The 17,575-nt window shown below is 37.7% G+C and overlaps 1 protein-coding gene across 3 annotated transcripts; it reads left to right on the forward strand.

The window, feature by feature from the left end:
* Positions 1–256: 256 nt before the first annotated feature.
* Positions 257–16,174, forward strand: zbtb44 (zinc finger and BTB domain containing 44). Of its 3 annotated transcripts, none has more exons than XM_056244635.1 (6): positions 257–587; positions 3,034–4,148; positions 9,514–9,598; positions 11,275–11,426; positions 12,773–13,073; positions 15,619–16,174. In XM_056244635.1, the coding sequence occupies exons 2-6, from the start codon at positions 3,065–3,067 to the stop codon at positions 15,959–15,961; spliced, it is 1,965 nt and encodes a 654-aa protein (XP_056100610.1). In that variant the 5' UTR covers positions 257–587; positions 3,034–3,064; the 3' UTR covers positions 15,962–16,174. The 3 variants fall into 3 exon arrangements, with proteins under 3 accessions (XP_056100610.1, XP_056100611.1, XP_056100612.1); XM_056244636.1 differs by having other exon boundaries at positions 3,038–4,148; XM_056244637.1 differs by having other exon boundaries at positions 12,773–12,856; positions 15,619–15,790.
* Positions 16,175–17,575: the final 1,401 nt, after the last annotated feature.

Consider the following 17,575-nt stretch of genomic DNA (forward strand, 5'->3'; position numbering starts at 1 on the left):
ACTAGTACCTTGCCAGAAGTGACATAAAACAACAGTCAGTCAGTGTTGACTTTTTCTAAAAAAAAAAATATATATATATATTTTTTTAAAAAGGACATAGACAACACTTGACAGGAGAGATTTCTAGAACCAGTAACATTGCTGTAGTCTGAAACGAAACTCTTAAATACTCTACAAATGGTCTTTAAAAATTAAAATCATGCTTTTATTTTGTGTTACTCCGTCATCACAGCGCTTTTGAGGTCGTCACTAAAAATGAAAGGTCAGTCGCACAATCCCCGTGAAAAGCATTCTGGGATACAATATGTAAACATAAGCCTCAAACCTGTCAGAGGAGATACCAATGCATTTTATACATAATGCAATTTTGAGCAAGCTTCTTTTTGTATGACTTTGCCTTTTAATACAAACGGGGGGCCCTCGACTTCGTGATTTATCGGGATGTGACTCTGCTTTCAACAAGCGACAGTACTTCTGTGCAAGTGTCAGAATGCTAGCAGCTAGTTAGCTCGCTGCTGGCTCACATTCATGCGCTCATCATAGTTGTATAACATTTCACCGGATTCGACCGTTCTTCTTTGTTACTGGTGAGCTTGAAAGACATTCATCCAACTCGAGTAATGTTTTGTACACTGTGTTGACACTGACGACACTGTTGTAGTCATCGTCAGAGATTAGCGAGCTAGCCAATGAATGCTGCAGGTTAGCTGGACGTTGTTTTTTTGTTGTTGTTGTTTTTTTACTGTAAACGGTAAAGCACAAGTTTTACTATTCTTCTTGAGTATATTTTCTGCACAAGTTTTCGGTAACGTTAATGTCACATTGTTAACTCTTGGGTTTTTCATATATGCATTGTAACCTTACTCTCTAATTTACTTTACACACCGCACAATAGCAGGCCACATTCAACCTGTCAAAATGCGCAGCTTTTGGTGTGCACTAAATGCGTGAATCTAAACCTTTGGTATGGGGGGTTGAGAATGATATTGTCACGGCTTCTAGAATGCATGCTTGAGATTTGTTACACAAACAAAAGCAACTCGTGTGTAAAGCCACGCCCCTTTAACGTTCCCCGAGGATAAGTTTGACAGCCATCAACAATATGTCATTGTCTCCTGCAACAACTTCTCCATTTATTACTTATGGATGCATTATGTCTGTAATTCTGCATTTTTGATATTGACTAAGATTTCAGTGTATCTACTTTTGCCACATTTTCCCTGAGCTAAAATATTTTACATGGACAATCCACGGATAATTTAACTTTTAATCGTTATAGCCTACATTTCAAAACTGACATCTTTATATTTGTTTTGGGAGGCATTCACCACAAAATTAAAATTGTCTCATATTCACTCTCATGTTTTCCCTAACAACTACGACTCATTTTCTTCTGGGGAACACATAACTTTGACCGAAAGAATATTAGTGCAAGAGATGCCTTCTTAACGGTTGCTATATTTTTTCATGTATACATTTTATATGGTGTGTGTATGACTCGTTTATAATTATTTAAATATTTTGGGAATACTCATAAATAATAATAAAAAATATTAGATACTAAGTCATAATTCAATGTTTGTTTCCCATTCATTAACTAGAGAGTCTGTCCTGCCAGTTTCATAATGAACCGATTAAACTTCTCATAATAACAACAGTTCTTTAACGTTGTGTTTTGCGCCATTGCTTTGGCAAAGAAATGGACTTCCATAACTTTCTTTGTTGAAAATACATATTTTTTAACTCATTTCTTTATAATAATTGTTAGATGTCACCTGTAAACCTTTAAAATAAACTGATTTCATGAATTCTAATTTTTACTTTTAATTTATAAGTTACCACATTGAACATTGTTAAAAGGATATTTTTTTGTTTTTCAATTTTTCACGGCCCCCCAATAACTCTTGTGGGTTCCTAGACCACAGTTTAAAAAAAACCTGGCTTAGAGTATTGACACCTTAAAAAGCAGTGGTTGGGTTTTTATCAGTATTTCAACCGTGTCGTCCAGTTACTGCTGGAGCAATAAATCAGAAATGTGCAGAGGCAAAGGTTTTTTTTTTATGGCTATTTTATAGCCCTACGCTTTAATTTGTCCCCAAAATCTTGTAAAGTCTCTGTCACTGTGTGGAATGCAGCTTACTGTTCTAAGAACTCAAAGTATAATCTTTCTAAGAATTAAGTGAATTTCTTAGATGTTTCTTAGCTTACTTCATCTCCTTGTTTGATAAGACACTGCAGTTGTAAATGTTTAACAGTGTGAGTCAAGGACCAAAGATGATCTCTTTCTCTCTAAACCGAGACAGACTCATTTGGACATCTGTATAGTTTAGACTTATCTGCCATCACTCTGTTAGCTGTCAGTTGGATCCAAGCAATTCTAAACCAATTTTTGGCAGATGTTATTTGAGGGAGTTTATTTGGGCTTGGAAAAGTTACAAAATCAGGATTCTTCAGCTCTGAATCATTCTAAGTATGTGCTTGTGCTTTGTGTCATAAGGATCACTGGAAATGAAAAAAGTGCTGAAGGTGTACCGCCTTGTGTCTTCTGTCTGTATATCTAGCTCTGTTAGATCAGCAGTGAGGAAGAATATTCCTTGCCAGTGACAGTGAGATTGATAAACTTTTACTTGGGAGAACTTTTAGGGGATTTTTTTTTCTTTCTTTAGAATAATAACAAATAATTTTTTTTAAAGCCTATCTATTTTCATTAAATCAACTTTAGCACAAATATATTCTGTAATGATGCAGTATGTATTTAACATATTTATTTAAATTATATAAAATATTATATTATTTAAATTATATAAAATATTATATTAAATTATAATATAAAAATAGGCTATGTGTGCATGGTATTTGGAGTTCTCTTCATGTTTTTAACAATACTTTAATGACAGTCAATTATGTATATTCCTGCAAACTTACATCCCTACTTCAAATATTCAATTACGGTTTGATTACTTCAAAAACCTGTTGTAGTTTGCATTTAAATGTTAGCCATTTTGTGAGACTAATGTATCTTATTCTGTCCAGGCAGCCCAGACTCCTCGTCCTACTGTGAAGGATGGGTGTGAAAACCTTCACTCACAACTCCCCCAGCCACAGCCAGGAGCTTTTGGATAAGCTTAACACCCTGCGCAGTGAGGGCCACTTCTGTGACGTTACCATTCGTGTACAGGGCCAGCTGTTCTCAGCCCACAAAGTAGTACTAGCCTGCTGTAGTGACTTCCTTCGAGCGAAGCTGTCTGGGAAGCCGGCTGAAGAAGACACTGTGATTGTAGGTGAAGATAAACATGTGCTGGATCTTCAACACGTGACTGTCGCTGGTTTCGCCCCTCTTTTGGAATACGCCTACACATCCACCCTGTCCATTAGTACGGAGAATATCATCGATGTACTCGCGGCGGCTAGCTACATGCAGATGTTTGCGGTAGCCAACACTTGCTCTGAGTTCATGAAGTCCAGTATCCTGTGGAACTCTGCATCCTCGGGAGCAGGAGGCCCTGGTAGTACCCTGCCCCCTGGTTTACACAGGCCCCAAGAGCCACCTGAAGGCCATGCGAGCTGCACCCTCGCCCCTGTAGATGCCCTCTCACCGTCTCCGGTCTCATCCGAGTGCAGCGTACCGGAGCGGCCCATCCCTGTGTGCCGCGAATCTAGGCGCAAGCGCAAAGGCTTTGCGAGCCCGCAACCAGCATCCTCTACCTCTCCACAAGTCCCCAACCCCTCTCCCTCCTCTTCCTCCTTCCCTGAGAGTTCAGCGCAGGCTCTGGAACCATCTCTGGCCTTCTCCTGGACATACCCCTTTGGTGTGGACCGGCGGTTTACGCCAGAGAAGTCAAAACTACCTGAAGGTCTCCTGGAAGCATCCGGAGCGTCGGGGCAGGACTCTAGTGGACGGGCACTGGTGGAGTATCTCGCCTGCGAGGGCCCGCGCAGCCTGGGGGTTGGGGGTGCGGCAGGGGTAGAGGAGGAGGAAGAAGATGATGTGCAGGTGAAGGTGGAGAGGCTGAGTGATGAAGAAGTGCATGAAGAGGCTTCTCAGCCGGTCAGTGCTCCACACAGTTCTCTGAGTGACCAGCAGACGGTTCCTGGCAATGAACACACCCAAGAAGATCTACTCATCAGCCCCCAGTCCTCATCCATTGGTAAGACTCCTTACATTCATACATACAATTTTTTGATTACACTTATTCTGTGATGAGCATGTATTTAACGTCTGTATTACATGGTTATTACAAGGTCTACTGTTCACAAGGTAAATGTTTTTTTATTTTAAAGAAATTATACTTTTATTGAGCAAGAACGCATTAAATTAAAGCTGCCGTCGGCAACATTTTTTTGATCATATTCAGTGAAATCGACACTATAATCCGACAGAACAACATAAATAAAGTGGTTTTAGAAAAAAACCCGAGCTTCTAACTCCACCTGGAGCGTGTTATTTGTTTTGCAAAAATCCACAGCTCCCGGATAATCGGGTCCAATCAGCGCAGGGGGGTGTGAGATCTGACTGTCAATCACAGGTCGTGCACACGCCACCCCTCGCGCACGTTACAATCACATGCACACGCCTGAAGTTCGCGGAAGTTCACGCAGTAACGAAGAGTGATGGCGGAAAATCAAGTAAGCTCATTTAGAGTATAAATGACGTTAGCAATTGCAATCTATCGGTTAGGGGTGTAACGGTACACAAAAATCACGGTTAGGTATGTACCTCGGTTTTAAAGTCACGGTTCGGTACGTTTTCGATACACCAAAAAGTAAGAAATGCCAGAGAAATTTCCTATTTGTTAAAAGAAAAAATATTTTTTTAAATAAGTGTGAGTTTTCCTACATCTTGAAACTTTCAGGTTTATAAATGGGTGTCATCTTTGAAGGATGAACAAATAATGTTTTGGTCATCACATTAAAAATAACATTTAAATATATGAAGAGTTCAGATGCAAAAGCCATTTGAAATTTTCTTCTAGAATGATCATTTTTATCAAGCTTGTATATTTAAGTTCAGTAATTTCACTTAAATGGCAATGAAGATTACCTATTAATTGTCATTTGAGTGAAATTACTGAACTTAAATATACAAGCTTCATAAAAATGATCATTGTAGAAGAAAATTTCAAATGGCACTTAGAGGCTTTTGCATCTGAACTCTTCATATATTTATTTATATAATATTTGAGTTTTGAAGTGCTGGAAAAAGATGTGTGAAGTACTTGAAAGCATTTCAATATTCCAGCCAAACTGGTTACAGTTAGTGTTACTATATTAAATCCATGGTGAATGTTGCTGGTCTGTGGACGGAAAGTATTACTAGTTCATTCACGGCACAATATTTCTCCTGGTGTCCACGTCAGCGCTGTTTGATCTAATAATAGAGATCTACGGTTAATAACGGAGAAATGTGAATGCTTTTCACTAGATCTCGCAGCGATGTTATTACTTCAGTGGCAAATTCAAATGTTTTCTTTACTGGATCTTAGCGCTGTGTTGGAACAGTGTCGCTTTGAGATCGGCTCGCGCTGCACAGATGTTGCTGGTCCGACGGTCCGTGAAGCACATAATGAGTAGCGCAGTTTCGTTCCGCTTTCATTACGCTTGCCATTTCATTCCTGACGAATTTTGTCGGCAGGAAAAATGGTCCAAGGAATCGTTCGGTTTGTATGCGTACCGAACCGGAAGCCTCGAACCGAAACGGTTCAATACGAATACATGTACCGTTACACCCCTACTATCGGTAGATTAGCCAGGACAGCATACCTCCAAATAATCCATGGTGTTGATGGATGCTGATGAGACGGGCGCGTTCACTGAAAATCTGGTGCACACGCACTGACGAGCATGAACTCGGTGGGAGGGTATTCGTTGATAGTGGGGGAGGGCCATGAGAGTTGTAAACATTCAAAATTTTGCCTAAGTCCACTCAATCTGCCAGACTTGCCGACTGCAGCTTTAATCAAAGTGACTGCAAAAACATTTATACAAAGTTCTGTCACGAAACTCTCGATACAGGGTTCGTACGGTAATGAAAAACCTGGAAAAGTCATGGAATTTTAAAATAGCCATTTCCAGGCCTGGAAAAGTTTTGGAAAAATAAATAAACCCAGAAAGTTTTGGAAAAGTCGTGGAAATCAGTTTCAAAATATTTATATAATGGAATATATGTTTAAGTAATAATATTGGTTAAACAAACTACAATGCTTCACTCTCATTCGATCCATCCGACTGCGGCATTCCATCAGATTTTGTCGCAGCAGAGTTGAGCATTTTAACCAATCACACACGTTTCTGTTGAGCTAATGAATGTGATGACCAGTCAGAGGCATTCAGACTAGTCATCACTGAAACTGAAAATACTTTTATTCAGTGCACGTGCTGTCTGACTGAAACTCGCAAATTCACCCATCATAAACAACAAAGTGCAAATTTGATGAGAATCATGTCGCAGTGTCGTCAGCTTCCGTGATTTTATCGGGAGTGCTTGTGAGAGTGCTTAAACTCGCTCTAGACCCAAGAAAACGCATTGGGGTAATGACCCTGTAATGAGTTCCTGTTAATTTGATCATTTATGAGTAACATTAAACAGTCTGTGTAAATAAACATTTATGCTATTTCAGATGTAGCTTCTGTTCCACCTTTCCTGTGTAAAGATGGCTTTTGTTAATGATACAATTTTATTGGTAACAGTCTTTGTAGTATTCTGATTGATTTAGTAGTTGGTAAAAATTATGATTTTTTGTATTTAAGTATGGAATTAAGTATTTGACATAAAACAACACAAATCATAAAAAATTGCACTTATAAAGGTAAAAAAAAGAATGGTAAATAGGAGGCAACGCTGTTTTAAAATGTTCTTAGTTACCAAATTTTGTATTCCAAACATTTGTCTCTGGCATATGTGTTGTGTATTGGCAGTTGCAAGTCCCGTACTTGCTCTGCAGCAGCAGCAACAGCAGCAGTGTAGCAGATCTATTCCACCAAGACCAAACATATCAACATTGTAATATCCATTACCATGCCAGAAATAACATTACAAAAGATTTCTATTTTAAATAAATACTGTTTTTTTTTTTTTTTTTTTTTTTACTTTCTATTGATCAAAGAATAATGAAAAATGTAACTGTTTTACTGTTTTGATCAAATAAATGCAGTTTTGGTGAGCATAAGAGACTTCTTTTAAAAACATTTAAAAAAATGTACCAACCCCAGACTTTTGAATGGTAGTGTATATTTAAAACATTTTTGAAAATTATGTTATTATGTTAAAGCTACAATGTCATTTTTTTCGCCGCTAGGGGTCACCAACCTCTTAAAATAACAAAGGCGTAGATTGATGACGCACAAGCGGAATTATGGAACTTGTCTCATGCCGAAGGATCTAAAAATGTTTATGGATGACGAGTGAAAACATTGATGTTTTTTAACATGACTGTGGAATGAAGTTGGGCGCGATTGCTAATGAGTGACAGATATTAGCGCCACACGCGAGTCCCGCGGATATTAAAGGAATAAGGACATTTCATTCTACCGAACTACCCCGAAGTGCTGAACTAATGCCGCGTTCCAGGCAACCTGTAACCTGTGTTTTTCCAACTCGTAACTGGGAGTACATCGTTCCAGACAACCTGTAAACCCGTGTTTTTCCAACCTTATACCCGTGAAAGTGCACTGGAACGGCAGTCAAACCCGTGACTTCCCATCCGTGAACTCGTACTAGATCGATCTACTCCCAGTTACGAGTTGGAAAAACACGGGTTACGGGTTGCCTGGAACGCGGCATAATACTCAGGTCAGTTTATTTGACGAATTAAATTTGTGAGGTAACGCAGCGCTGTTTCACTTGGTCTACAGTATCACACTAAGCTGCATTTGAGTGTGTTGAACGTTATGTTATATTATATGTGTTAGTTTGTTGGCTGTATGAGACAGTAAGCTAGATCATCATTAGAATAACATACTGATCATATTCTAACATTTCATCATGTTGAGCTATATAACATTGATTAGTTTTATGTACATTTGCTCACCTGTTTAATAAAGTACATACAAGAGTGGCGTCTCTGTCAAGTCAAAGTTTGTCACGGACGTGGAGCTCTCGGCATCTCGAAAACGCCACGTTGATATTGATCCTCGTTTTAGTTCTTCTTTTGCCCCAAAGTCTGCTTGCCATGGTCCATAATGTTTGAACGAAACAACAACAGCGTGAGCGTGCTGCTAGACGTAACGCAGTTATCCACGTCTGTCGCCATGGTTACTATGGCAGTACGAGCAGAAACCAGGGATAACACGGATATTACATCATTGACAGGCGACAAGGGATCAGGGAGTCAGGGACGAGCCATTATTTAAAATTGGAATTTCTCTGAAATTAAAAATCGTTGGGAACTTTTGGGATATTGTAAGTACACAACTACAGGAAATATATCACACTGTGCAAGTGATCTTTGGGTATTTTATTACAAAAATCTTTCATATTGTAGCTTTAATTATGAAAAATTGTATAATTTTTTTATAATTGCACATGACAGTTAAAGGGATAGTTCACCCAAAAATGAAAATTCTGTCAGTAATTACTCACCCCCATGTTGCTCCAACCCCGTAAGACATTCGTTCATCTTCGGAACACAAATTAAGATATTTTTGATGAAATCTGAGAGCTGGATCACTCCTTCATAGGCTGCTAGGTAATTGCATCTGCCGGCCCAGAAAGTTAGTAAAGACATTGTTAAAATAGTCCAAGTGACTACAGTGGCTCAACCTTAAGTTTATCAAGCGACGAGAATACTTTTTGTGCCCAAAAAAAACAAAAATAATGACTTTATTCAACTATTCATTTTCTTCTGTGTGGGCCTCTGAGTGAGTTCACGAGAGCGCCACGACGCATGCGCGAGAACTGAGAAGATGACGCAGGTGGGTCTAATGCTTACCTTTCACACTTTCACATCAAATGATCGTGAGCGCCATCTTCTCAGTTCTCGCGCATGCATCGTGGCGCTCTCGTGAACTCACGTCAGAGGCCCACACGGAAGAAAATAAAGTCGGTATTAATAGTTAAATAAAGTCTGTGTTTTTGTTGTGCACAAAAAGTATTCTCGTCGCTTGATAAACTTAAGGTTGAGCCACTGTAGTCACTTGGACTATTTTAACAATGTCTTTACTAACTTTCTGGGCCGGCAGATGCAATTACTAGCAGCCTATGAAGGAGTGAGACAGCTCTCAAATTTCATCAAAAATATCTTAATTTGTGTTCCGAAGATGAACGAAAGTCTTACGGGGTTGGAACAACATGAGGGTGAGTAATTACTGACAGAATTTTCATTTTCGGGTGAACTAACCCCTTAAGTCATTAAATTGACAATGACATATTTACCTCATATTTATCAGAACTTTACTCTTTGATTATTTCATGCACTTTTGAGAACTACTGAGGCAGTATCTGTTTAAAATAAACAATATTGAAACATAGTTTTACTGGAGAAGAGGTTAAAAAACAACATTTTGCTCTCTCTTCAGGCTCCATGGATGAGGGGGTGACGGAGGGTCTACAGTCAATGCAGGGCACTCCAAACACTACTGGTCACATGGAGGAGGATGAGAGGTAAGACCCCTTTGAGTGTCTGGGTTGTTTTTACAGAGTATCCATTTACATCGTCTCACTTTTATGATTGAACTAAAAGGCCCCTCTGAGGAGGGACATAATTTTTTAGACTTCTCGTTATCGTCTTTCCTCATGTATACTTATTTATATGCAGTAGAGGCTTCTGTGATATTGTAGTGGCTATTAGGATGAAGATTTCTTGCCAAGAGGTCAGAGAAGCTAGTTGGCAGGCTTTCTGGAAACTTCTTGGACATGAATTTGCCTTTTGGAATACTGGAAGAGAAGGGAAATGGTATGATGCAAAACAAATGGGATAGAAAAAAAGACACTGCTGTCCATCTCAGAAGTGGGAGTCTGCTTTTATATGACAACTTGATATGCCTGACTAAATGTGTTATATGTTAAATCTTTTTGGGGTGATCTCTGTGCATCTGTGGAAAGAGGAAATTGTAGCAGTACTGCAAATACACTTTCTTTCGTGACACTCTCTTTAAATTCCTACCCAAATTTACATGTATTCCTTTCAAGGGGTCATGAAATGGAAAATCAAAATGTTCTTGATATTTACACATTTAAGAGGTTACTCTGCAATAAAAACATACTACAATCAGCATGCTGAAACAGACTGTTGCAATCGTTTTAGTTGCCTTGGTTGATTTTCTTCTGACTCTGGCTCAAACCTATACGGCTCTGTTACGGCACTGGCCATCTTGAGCATCAAAAAACACATCACACATGCTGCGAGCGAGGACATATACGGTGTGATGAAGTTCACCAATCAAAGCAGTGGGCATTTACTTGCATTTCTGAAAGAGGTAACCCCTCTTGTAACAGAATGTGAAGAGAGTTAAAGTGAAAATGAGGATGAATTAATTAATTTGACTAAATAATTTATTTTTGGTAATATTGATATAAAATTTGGTAATAAATATAAAAACATATTATAAAATGCACCCCTTTAACAGATTTTTAAATGTAGGTCTTGTGAAGACAAACAGGACACCCGTAAATCGATCTGTTGCATTAAGATTAAAGAAGATAGTGTTATCACAGGTACAATACCATTCAAAAGTTTGAGGTCGGTACAATTTTTTACATGTTTTTTAAAGAAGTCTCTTATTTTCACCAAGGCTGTAATCCAGTAACTGTATCTGTACATTGTGAAATATTATCCCAATTTAAAATAAATGTTTTCTGTTTCAGTATATTTTCAAATGTAATTTATTCTTGTGATGCAAAGCTACATTTTCAGCTGCATTACTCCAGTCTTCAGTGCCACTTGAAAGTAGTTGTGCTGCTTAATGTTTTTGTAGAAAAAACATGCTGAATTTTTAAATAATTTTCAGGATTGTTTGATGAGTGCAAAGTTCTAAAGAACATTTATTTGAAGTAGAAATGTATTTTGCAACATCCTTACTAAATCAAATTCAAAACAAATTCTTACTGAACCCTAAAACTTTGGGAAGATGGAGGCACATGTGTCACCCTGTTTCCTTATTTAGTCATTTAGATTCTATTAAGAGTTTTTCCAACTTAAAATAATTACTTGAGACAAGACAGGTTTTTTTTTTATAGAAAAGTTCTACAAGTTTCTTCATTAGTGACTACTAAGAGTCAGTGTGTAATTGGATCGTCTAATTAGTCTCTTTTCTTTTTTTCTTGTTGCTTTTCTCCAGGTTGGAGAATGTCCAGTACCCATACCACCTGTACATCAGTCCCTCCACCCGCCCAGGACTCAACGGTCCTGAACGGCCCTTCCAGTGTCCTACATGTGGCGTCCGCTTTACTCGAATACAGAATCTCAAACAGCACATGCTCATCCACTCTGGTGAGAGAGCCTCTGCTATTACAGGACTCCACACTGACCGTGACAGTGCATGTGAATGCTAAGAATTATTTTTCTCCCTTCAAACACTATATTATATTCACTTTATATTCCTGATGCCTCACCCAGTGCTTAATTTAAGCCGTGTCCTGCCCGATCCTGTTCCGGAAAATAAACAATCTGGAATTAACAAGTGCATTTCATGGTGATAGTGCGTGTCTGCATGAGACAGAGCATGTGTGGGTTTGTTTTGCGCACAGTGAGCAGCGTAAAGTATGGAGAGTGTATATACCTGGCAGATTATTTTATTAAAAAAATATGAAAAAATGTCAAAAAGACAGTCAAGCTAATTTAAATTTTTCATATCCGCGAGTAAAGCTGATGGTGTTTCTGATTTAAAAAAAAAAAATATCCTGAGAAAATGGAACTGCATCTCTTGACAATTTTGCTAATACTAATCAGGATAGCTGGAGACATGAGTACCGGGAGTTAGATCAGTCAGATTCGGTGTAATAAAGAGGCAATGATGTCATCGGTGAGAGAGAATATCACTGATCAACTGAATGATATTTGGTCTCAACGTAGCTATATGTTACAGAATAATACACTAGTATTGTAGTTAGGGCCATGCAGACACTTGTGAAGGATGCCCTTAGTTGTGCTATCACCGTTTAATGACGTCATTGTATGTTCCAGGACAACTGAAGTTGTAAGGTCGGTGTCGACCTCACAACGCCTTGTAATTGTTGTTTTGGATCAGGCAATTATTAATTTACAAGCACTTTAAGCAATGGCCTCATCCCATTTTTCTAATGATTAATGTACTGAAGCTTTATTGTTCAAATGTTTTAGGACAGCTGAAGACAGGTGGTAAGCTTTTAGACAGGATTCAGGAAAGACTTAATGTCGGGCTCTGTTATACATAAACATCTTGTTTGCAGAAAAGTACAACATGATTCACCCTAATCGACTTTTTAGTTTATACAGAGGTGGTGTTTTGTTTGCTGTTGATTGTCCAAATAGAACTCATCACAGCGATTAGTTATGGACTGGTGAAAGCGATTGTATGCAATTGGTTTAGTTGTGGGTTATGTGACCAGCATATTGTGACACATTGCTGGAGTGAACCTTCACAATAAACATCCTGACTTATTTGCATGAGTAGGACGATGTTTTTGGTTATTTTGTCTTTTATTTAGCAGTTAGCACACAACAAACTCAAACAAAGACATTCTTGTTATGTTCATTTCAGTCTCATTCAACTTCATTATCATGTTTATTTGCTAATTATCTCCTGTTTTCTGATATGAATATGGTAGACAGTAATCTTTCATGGGTTTCCTCTACAGGTATTAAGCCATTCCAGTGTGACCGCTGCGGGAAAAAGTTTACGCGGGCTTACTCCCTGAAGATGCACCGGCTGAAGCACGAAGGTAAACGCTGTTTCCGGTGCCAGATCTGTAGCGCCACTTTCACTTCCTTCGGTGAATATAAGCACCACATGAGGGTGTCTCGCCACATCATCCGCAAGCCTCGGATTTACGAGTGCAAAACGTGCGGCGCCATGTTTACCAACTCCGGCAATTTAATCGTACACCTGAGGAGTCTCAACCATGAGGCGTCAGAACTAGCAAACTACTTCCAGACCAGGTGAGGAGGAGCTGAACATTCTAAGAAAATATTTAGAAGTACAAATTTAGTTTTGTACGGTCGGCCGTTCATCTCATGTTGAGGAGGTAGCAGATGCGTTTTTGAATTGAGGGGGGCAGAAATTATTTAAATGTATTGAAGAATATATGTATAAGGTGAAACACTTTACAATAAGGTTCAATTCGTTGACATTAGTTAATGCATTGGGTGTCATGAATTAACAAAGATCATTACTTTTAAATCATTTATTAATATATTTTTATTCATTTGAAAGAAGCCTGTTGTGCTCAACAAGGATGCATTTATTTGATTAAATACAGTAAAAAAATAAAAAGTAATATTGTGAAAAATTATTACAATTTAAAATAACTTTTCTATTTTAAAATATTTATTTTAATATATTTATTCTTGTAATCTATTCTTCAATGTCACATGATCCTTCAGAAATCATTATAATATGCGGATTTGGTGCTCCAGACTTTCTTATTATTATCAATGTTGAAAACAGTTATGCTGGTTAATATTTTTTGTGGAAACCGTAATAAATCAGTAAAACAAAAATGAATTTTATCATATATTTTTTGGTAACAATGTTAAAGTTTTTACTGTAACTTTTGATCAATTTAATGCATCCTTGCTGCATACATTTTTTTATATCTTGAAAAAAATATCTTACTGTACCCCAAACTTTTGAACAGTATTAATGTATGTTCGTAATACATAAACTAAGGTTAATTTATATAAATTCAATTGTATACTATGAACATACATTAATTAACAATGACAAATAGTATATTTATAAATGAACAATAACCTAGATTAATAAATTCTGTAATAATTGTTGCTTATTGTTAGTTGATTCATGATACCCAGTGCATGAACTAATGTAAACTAATATAACCTTATTATAAAGTGTTACAGATGTATTTTTAAAGACTGAAGATGACAGGTTTTTCTCGTTGAGGTGTGACTGACAAAATTCTTCTATCAGATGAAATGTCTTTCCTGCTGAGTTTTAACAGGTTTACCCCAGTCCAAGCTAACGCCCAGTTCCATTACTGAATTCAGTTAATTACTGAATAGAGCTTTCAGGAAATCACTGAAATCTCCTCTATTGACTGTCCTGATCCGTATTATGCTTATGTTTATTTGTTCCTGAATAGCTTTAACACACGTGCACACCCTTCAGTTTTTCTTGCATTCTATTCTTAAAATTGCACGTGTATTTCTCTAAGATGTGTTCTCCAGAAAAAAAGAAAAAAAACTAAGTGACTTACCTGTTTGAAACCAAGTATTTTCTAAATGAAATAATCATGGCTTTGATTCCATTTTGGAAGTAGCAGGGAAATCAATCCTGCGTCAGCTCAATAGGTTTTTTTAGTGAAGTTTTTAAAAAAGCTTAGTGGAATCACTGTCTATATTTTTGAGGAGACTGTAAGAGACGTTCGTCTGAGGTAATCTTCATGAGGCTAGCCCTTCATTAAAGCAGAGGGAAGGGAGTCAGGTGCATTTATGCATTGAGCTCCTGCTACACGTAGACTCCCTTATTTCATCCAACTGTTTATTTGATTTAAGCCCTCTCGCTCTTAGGATCTTTGTGGTCTATTCATCTTTGTCAGGCACAAATAAACAGTGTCTATGAAAGCTACAGTGCTGAGGCAATAGTTTGGCTCTGCCGTGTGCTTCTTAAGAGAGGGAGCGGTCATGTAGTGTATCCCGATGAAGTTGTATTATTGCGATAACAAGAAACGGTCGGCATTGCAGCCAGACTTTTCAGAGATCTTTGATGGACTTAATGTTTAATTGTAATTTTAAGATGAACAAACAAGTACAAATTGAAAAGTGCTAACTGGGTTAATTAGGTATCTCACATGACCTTGTGCTAAGGACTTTAAATTCGGAAATCATTGTCGAGACTGCAACGACTTACTGTAAAGAAATAGGAAATTATGTCATTAGAATCTAAATCCTATTCATGGATTAAGCTATCAGTGTTTGACTTGTAATTTCTTGCTATATCACTTTTTCTGCCAAGCCACAATCCTCAATCTAATTTTGAAGCTTCAATTTTGACTTTTAGTTTAGATAGCTGAAGTGTTTTGCCAGAGGACATTTTGCCAAAGTTTATTGCTAGACTTGAACATGCTAGGACTGGCTGTTTGTGGGGGAAAAATCCAAAGAATCTTAGACTCGTATACCAAACTTGGAACACAATCTTGAGTTAATCATAACTAATTACTATTTTGCTTTTTGACAAACTTGCGCCTGAGTGGTTTGACATCCTCTGATTGTGGCTTCACAGAGGATATTGAAAGCAATAACTTCAAATTTTAATAACCTATTTTTGTGTTTTAGCCCCATAATTTTTTATAAAGAAGTTTGAGCTTTTATGCTAAAAAGCCAATGAAGATACTGTAGATACTAAGATTGTGAAATATCATTGTAAAGATCATTAAACTTGTCAGTTTTATCTCATGTTAAGTTAGTATTGATGGCAGTGATGATTTTCTGAACATTGGCGCTTCTCTCCCTTTTGTTGCCCTAGTGAGTTCCTCCTCCCAGACTACCTGAGTCACATGCAAGAGGAAGAGGGTCTGGGACACTTTGAGATGAGTGAGCACACCTTTGAAGCTTCTTCCTCCTCTTCCTCAGTCCAAACACCAGTTATCTCTCAAGTTTCCTCTACCATGAACTATGACACCCACACTTCTGCACCTCCTTCCCAAACCCCAAACCCCAGATCCGGGCAGGAAGGGGAGGGCACACCAGGGGACCATCCCAAGTCCACCGCTGCTGTTACCTCTCTACAAGACCCAGAGGAAGATGAGGGAGAGAAGGAGAGAGGGGGGAGAAAGAAGAAAAGACTTGTGTCAATTACAATTGAGTGAAAACGTTCCATGTAAACATGTATAATAACAGTCCTGTTGCACACTCAGTACTTCTGTTGTTGATGTCTCGTTACAGCTTACAAATCTGATGTGTTCCATTATCAAAAAGTATAATGCCTTTTGATATTTGTTCATTCTGATTTGTTGGGGTTACTTTAAAATTCAAGTCAAGTCACCTTTATTTATATAGCGCTTCATACTGATTGTTTCAAATCAGCTAACAGGAAAATAGTGATGCAATGATACAAACAGAATTCAATTCTGCTGTGAAGCAGCTCTAAAAAGACAATAGTAAACAGTCATTTGTTTGTTACAATTGTTGTAATATCACATTTGATTTGGATTTACATACAAATTTTTCTGAAAGAACATCACAATTCTAAATTAAAAAACATAAACAAACTTGAAATAAAAAAGTGACTTTTTTATTTATTAGTAACCCATTATTATCTGTGACTATAATGAATTTGTTCCATTGAACATATTAATCTTTTTTTTATTATATAATTTTTTAACCACTTTGTGGCAGTGTCGAAAAGAATCTAATTGTACAAATGTGATGTTTTTTGCATAACGTTGAACTATGACTGATCTCTTTTTTTTTATTAATTTTCTTCTTTTTCTCCTATTTCATGTCTGCGCCTTAACATAGCAAACTGCCCCTTCTGACTGTAAACAAACCTGTTATAAACTGGGAAGCTTCGACCCCCTGAGGACCGTTCCTAAAAAATGTGAAAGTCTGTGTTACTACTTCCATGTGTGTTCAGAGCGGAAACAAAACACTGAACCTGACTGGCACAAAACAACCATGAAACCTTATTAATGGGCTGTTGTGCGTGGATGGTGACTAATCTAATGAGTGTATATGTGAAGAGTAGCCCTGTTTTCCTAGCCCTCTTTTCTGCTGTGTGTAATGCTGCTAAATTTTGTAAACTGTGCCTCTTGCCCAGCTCTCCGAACCACTCGTCAATTCGATCTAAAGAGCTGTACGTGAAGTCCTTTAGTTTAACATTGTTCTTTTGATTGTGACATATGGATGAAAAGGGTCACGTTTTAATAGAGTGGAAGGTGATATTTCCATAGCCTTTCCCATTTTATTGCTGTTGGAATTATTCTATGGAATTTTTCTCCATAACTTGATGCCATAGTTGTATGTGCCTAACAGTCTCCAAAACAAAGTTTATGAACATCTTGTGACTATGGCATGAGCCTTGATTGAAGATATGTAGCATTTATTTTGTTTGGTGATTGTAATGATCGTGTATTGCGTACAAATCTGCTTCCTCCATGTGATATTGCACCTGGCAATCAGTCTCGAAGCTGCTCCATTCCAACATGATTTTGTAGGGAACAAACATTTTAATAGGCTTTGTGCAATATTGTTTCGGATGATTCACGTGTTCCAAAATGAAATGATGTGAATTAAAACATTTTATACTGCAGTGGACAATGAGCTGAATGAGTGAAGATAATGAACTACAGGAGGGGGTTAGTCGAGGGAATAAGCTAAAGCATGTACCCTTCGATAAACAGTTCATATGAAATCATATTTTGTTACAAAAACTAGGTTGCAATATCATTCTCTGATGTCATTTCCCTCGAGATGGTCTCCCG

This window comes from Rhinichthys klamathensis, unplaced genomic scaffold (assembly GCF_029890125.1).
Source record: "Rhinichthys klamathensis goyatoka isolate OS25496 unplaced genomic scaffold, OSU_Roscu_1.1 h1tg001037l_1, whole genome shotgun sequence".
Lineage (NCBI taxonomy): Eukaryota > Metazoa > Chordata > Actinopteri > Cypriniformes > Leuciscidae > Rhinichthys > Rhinichthys klamathensis.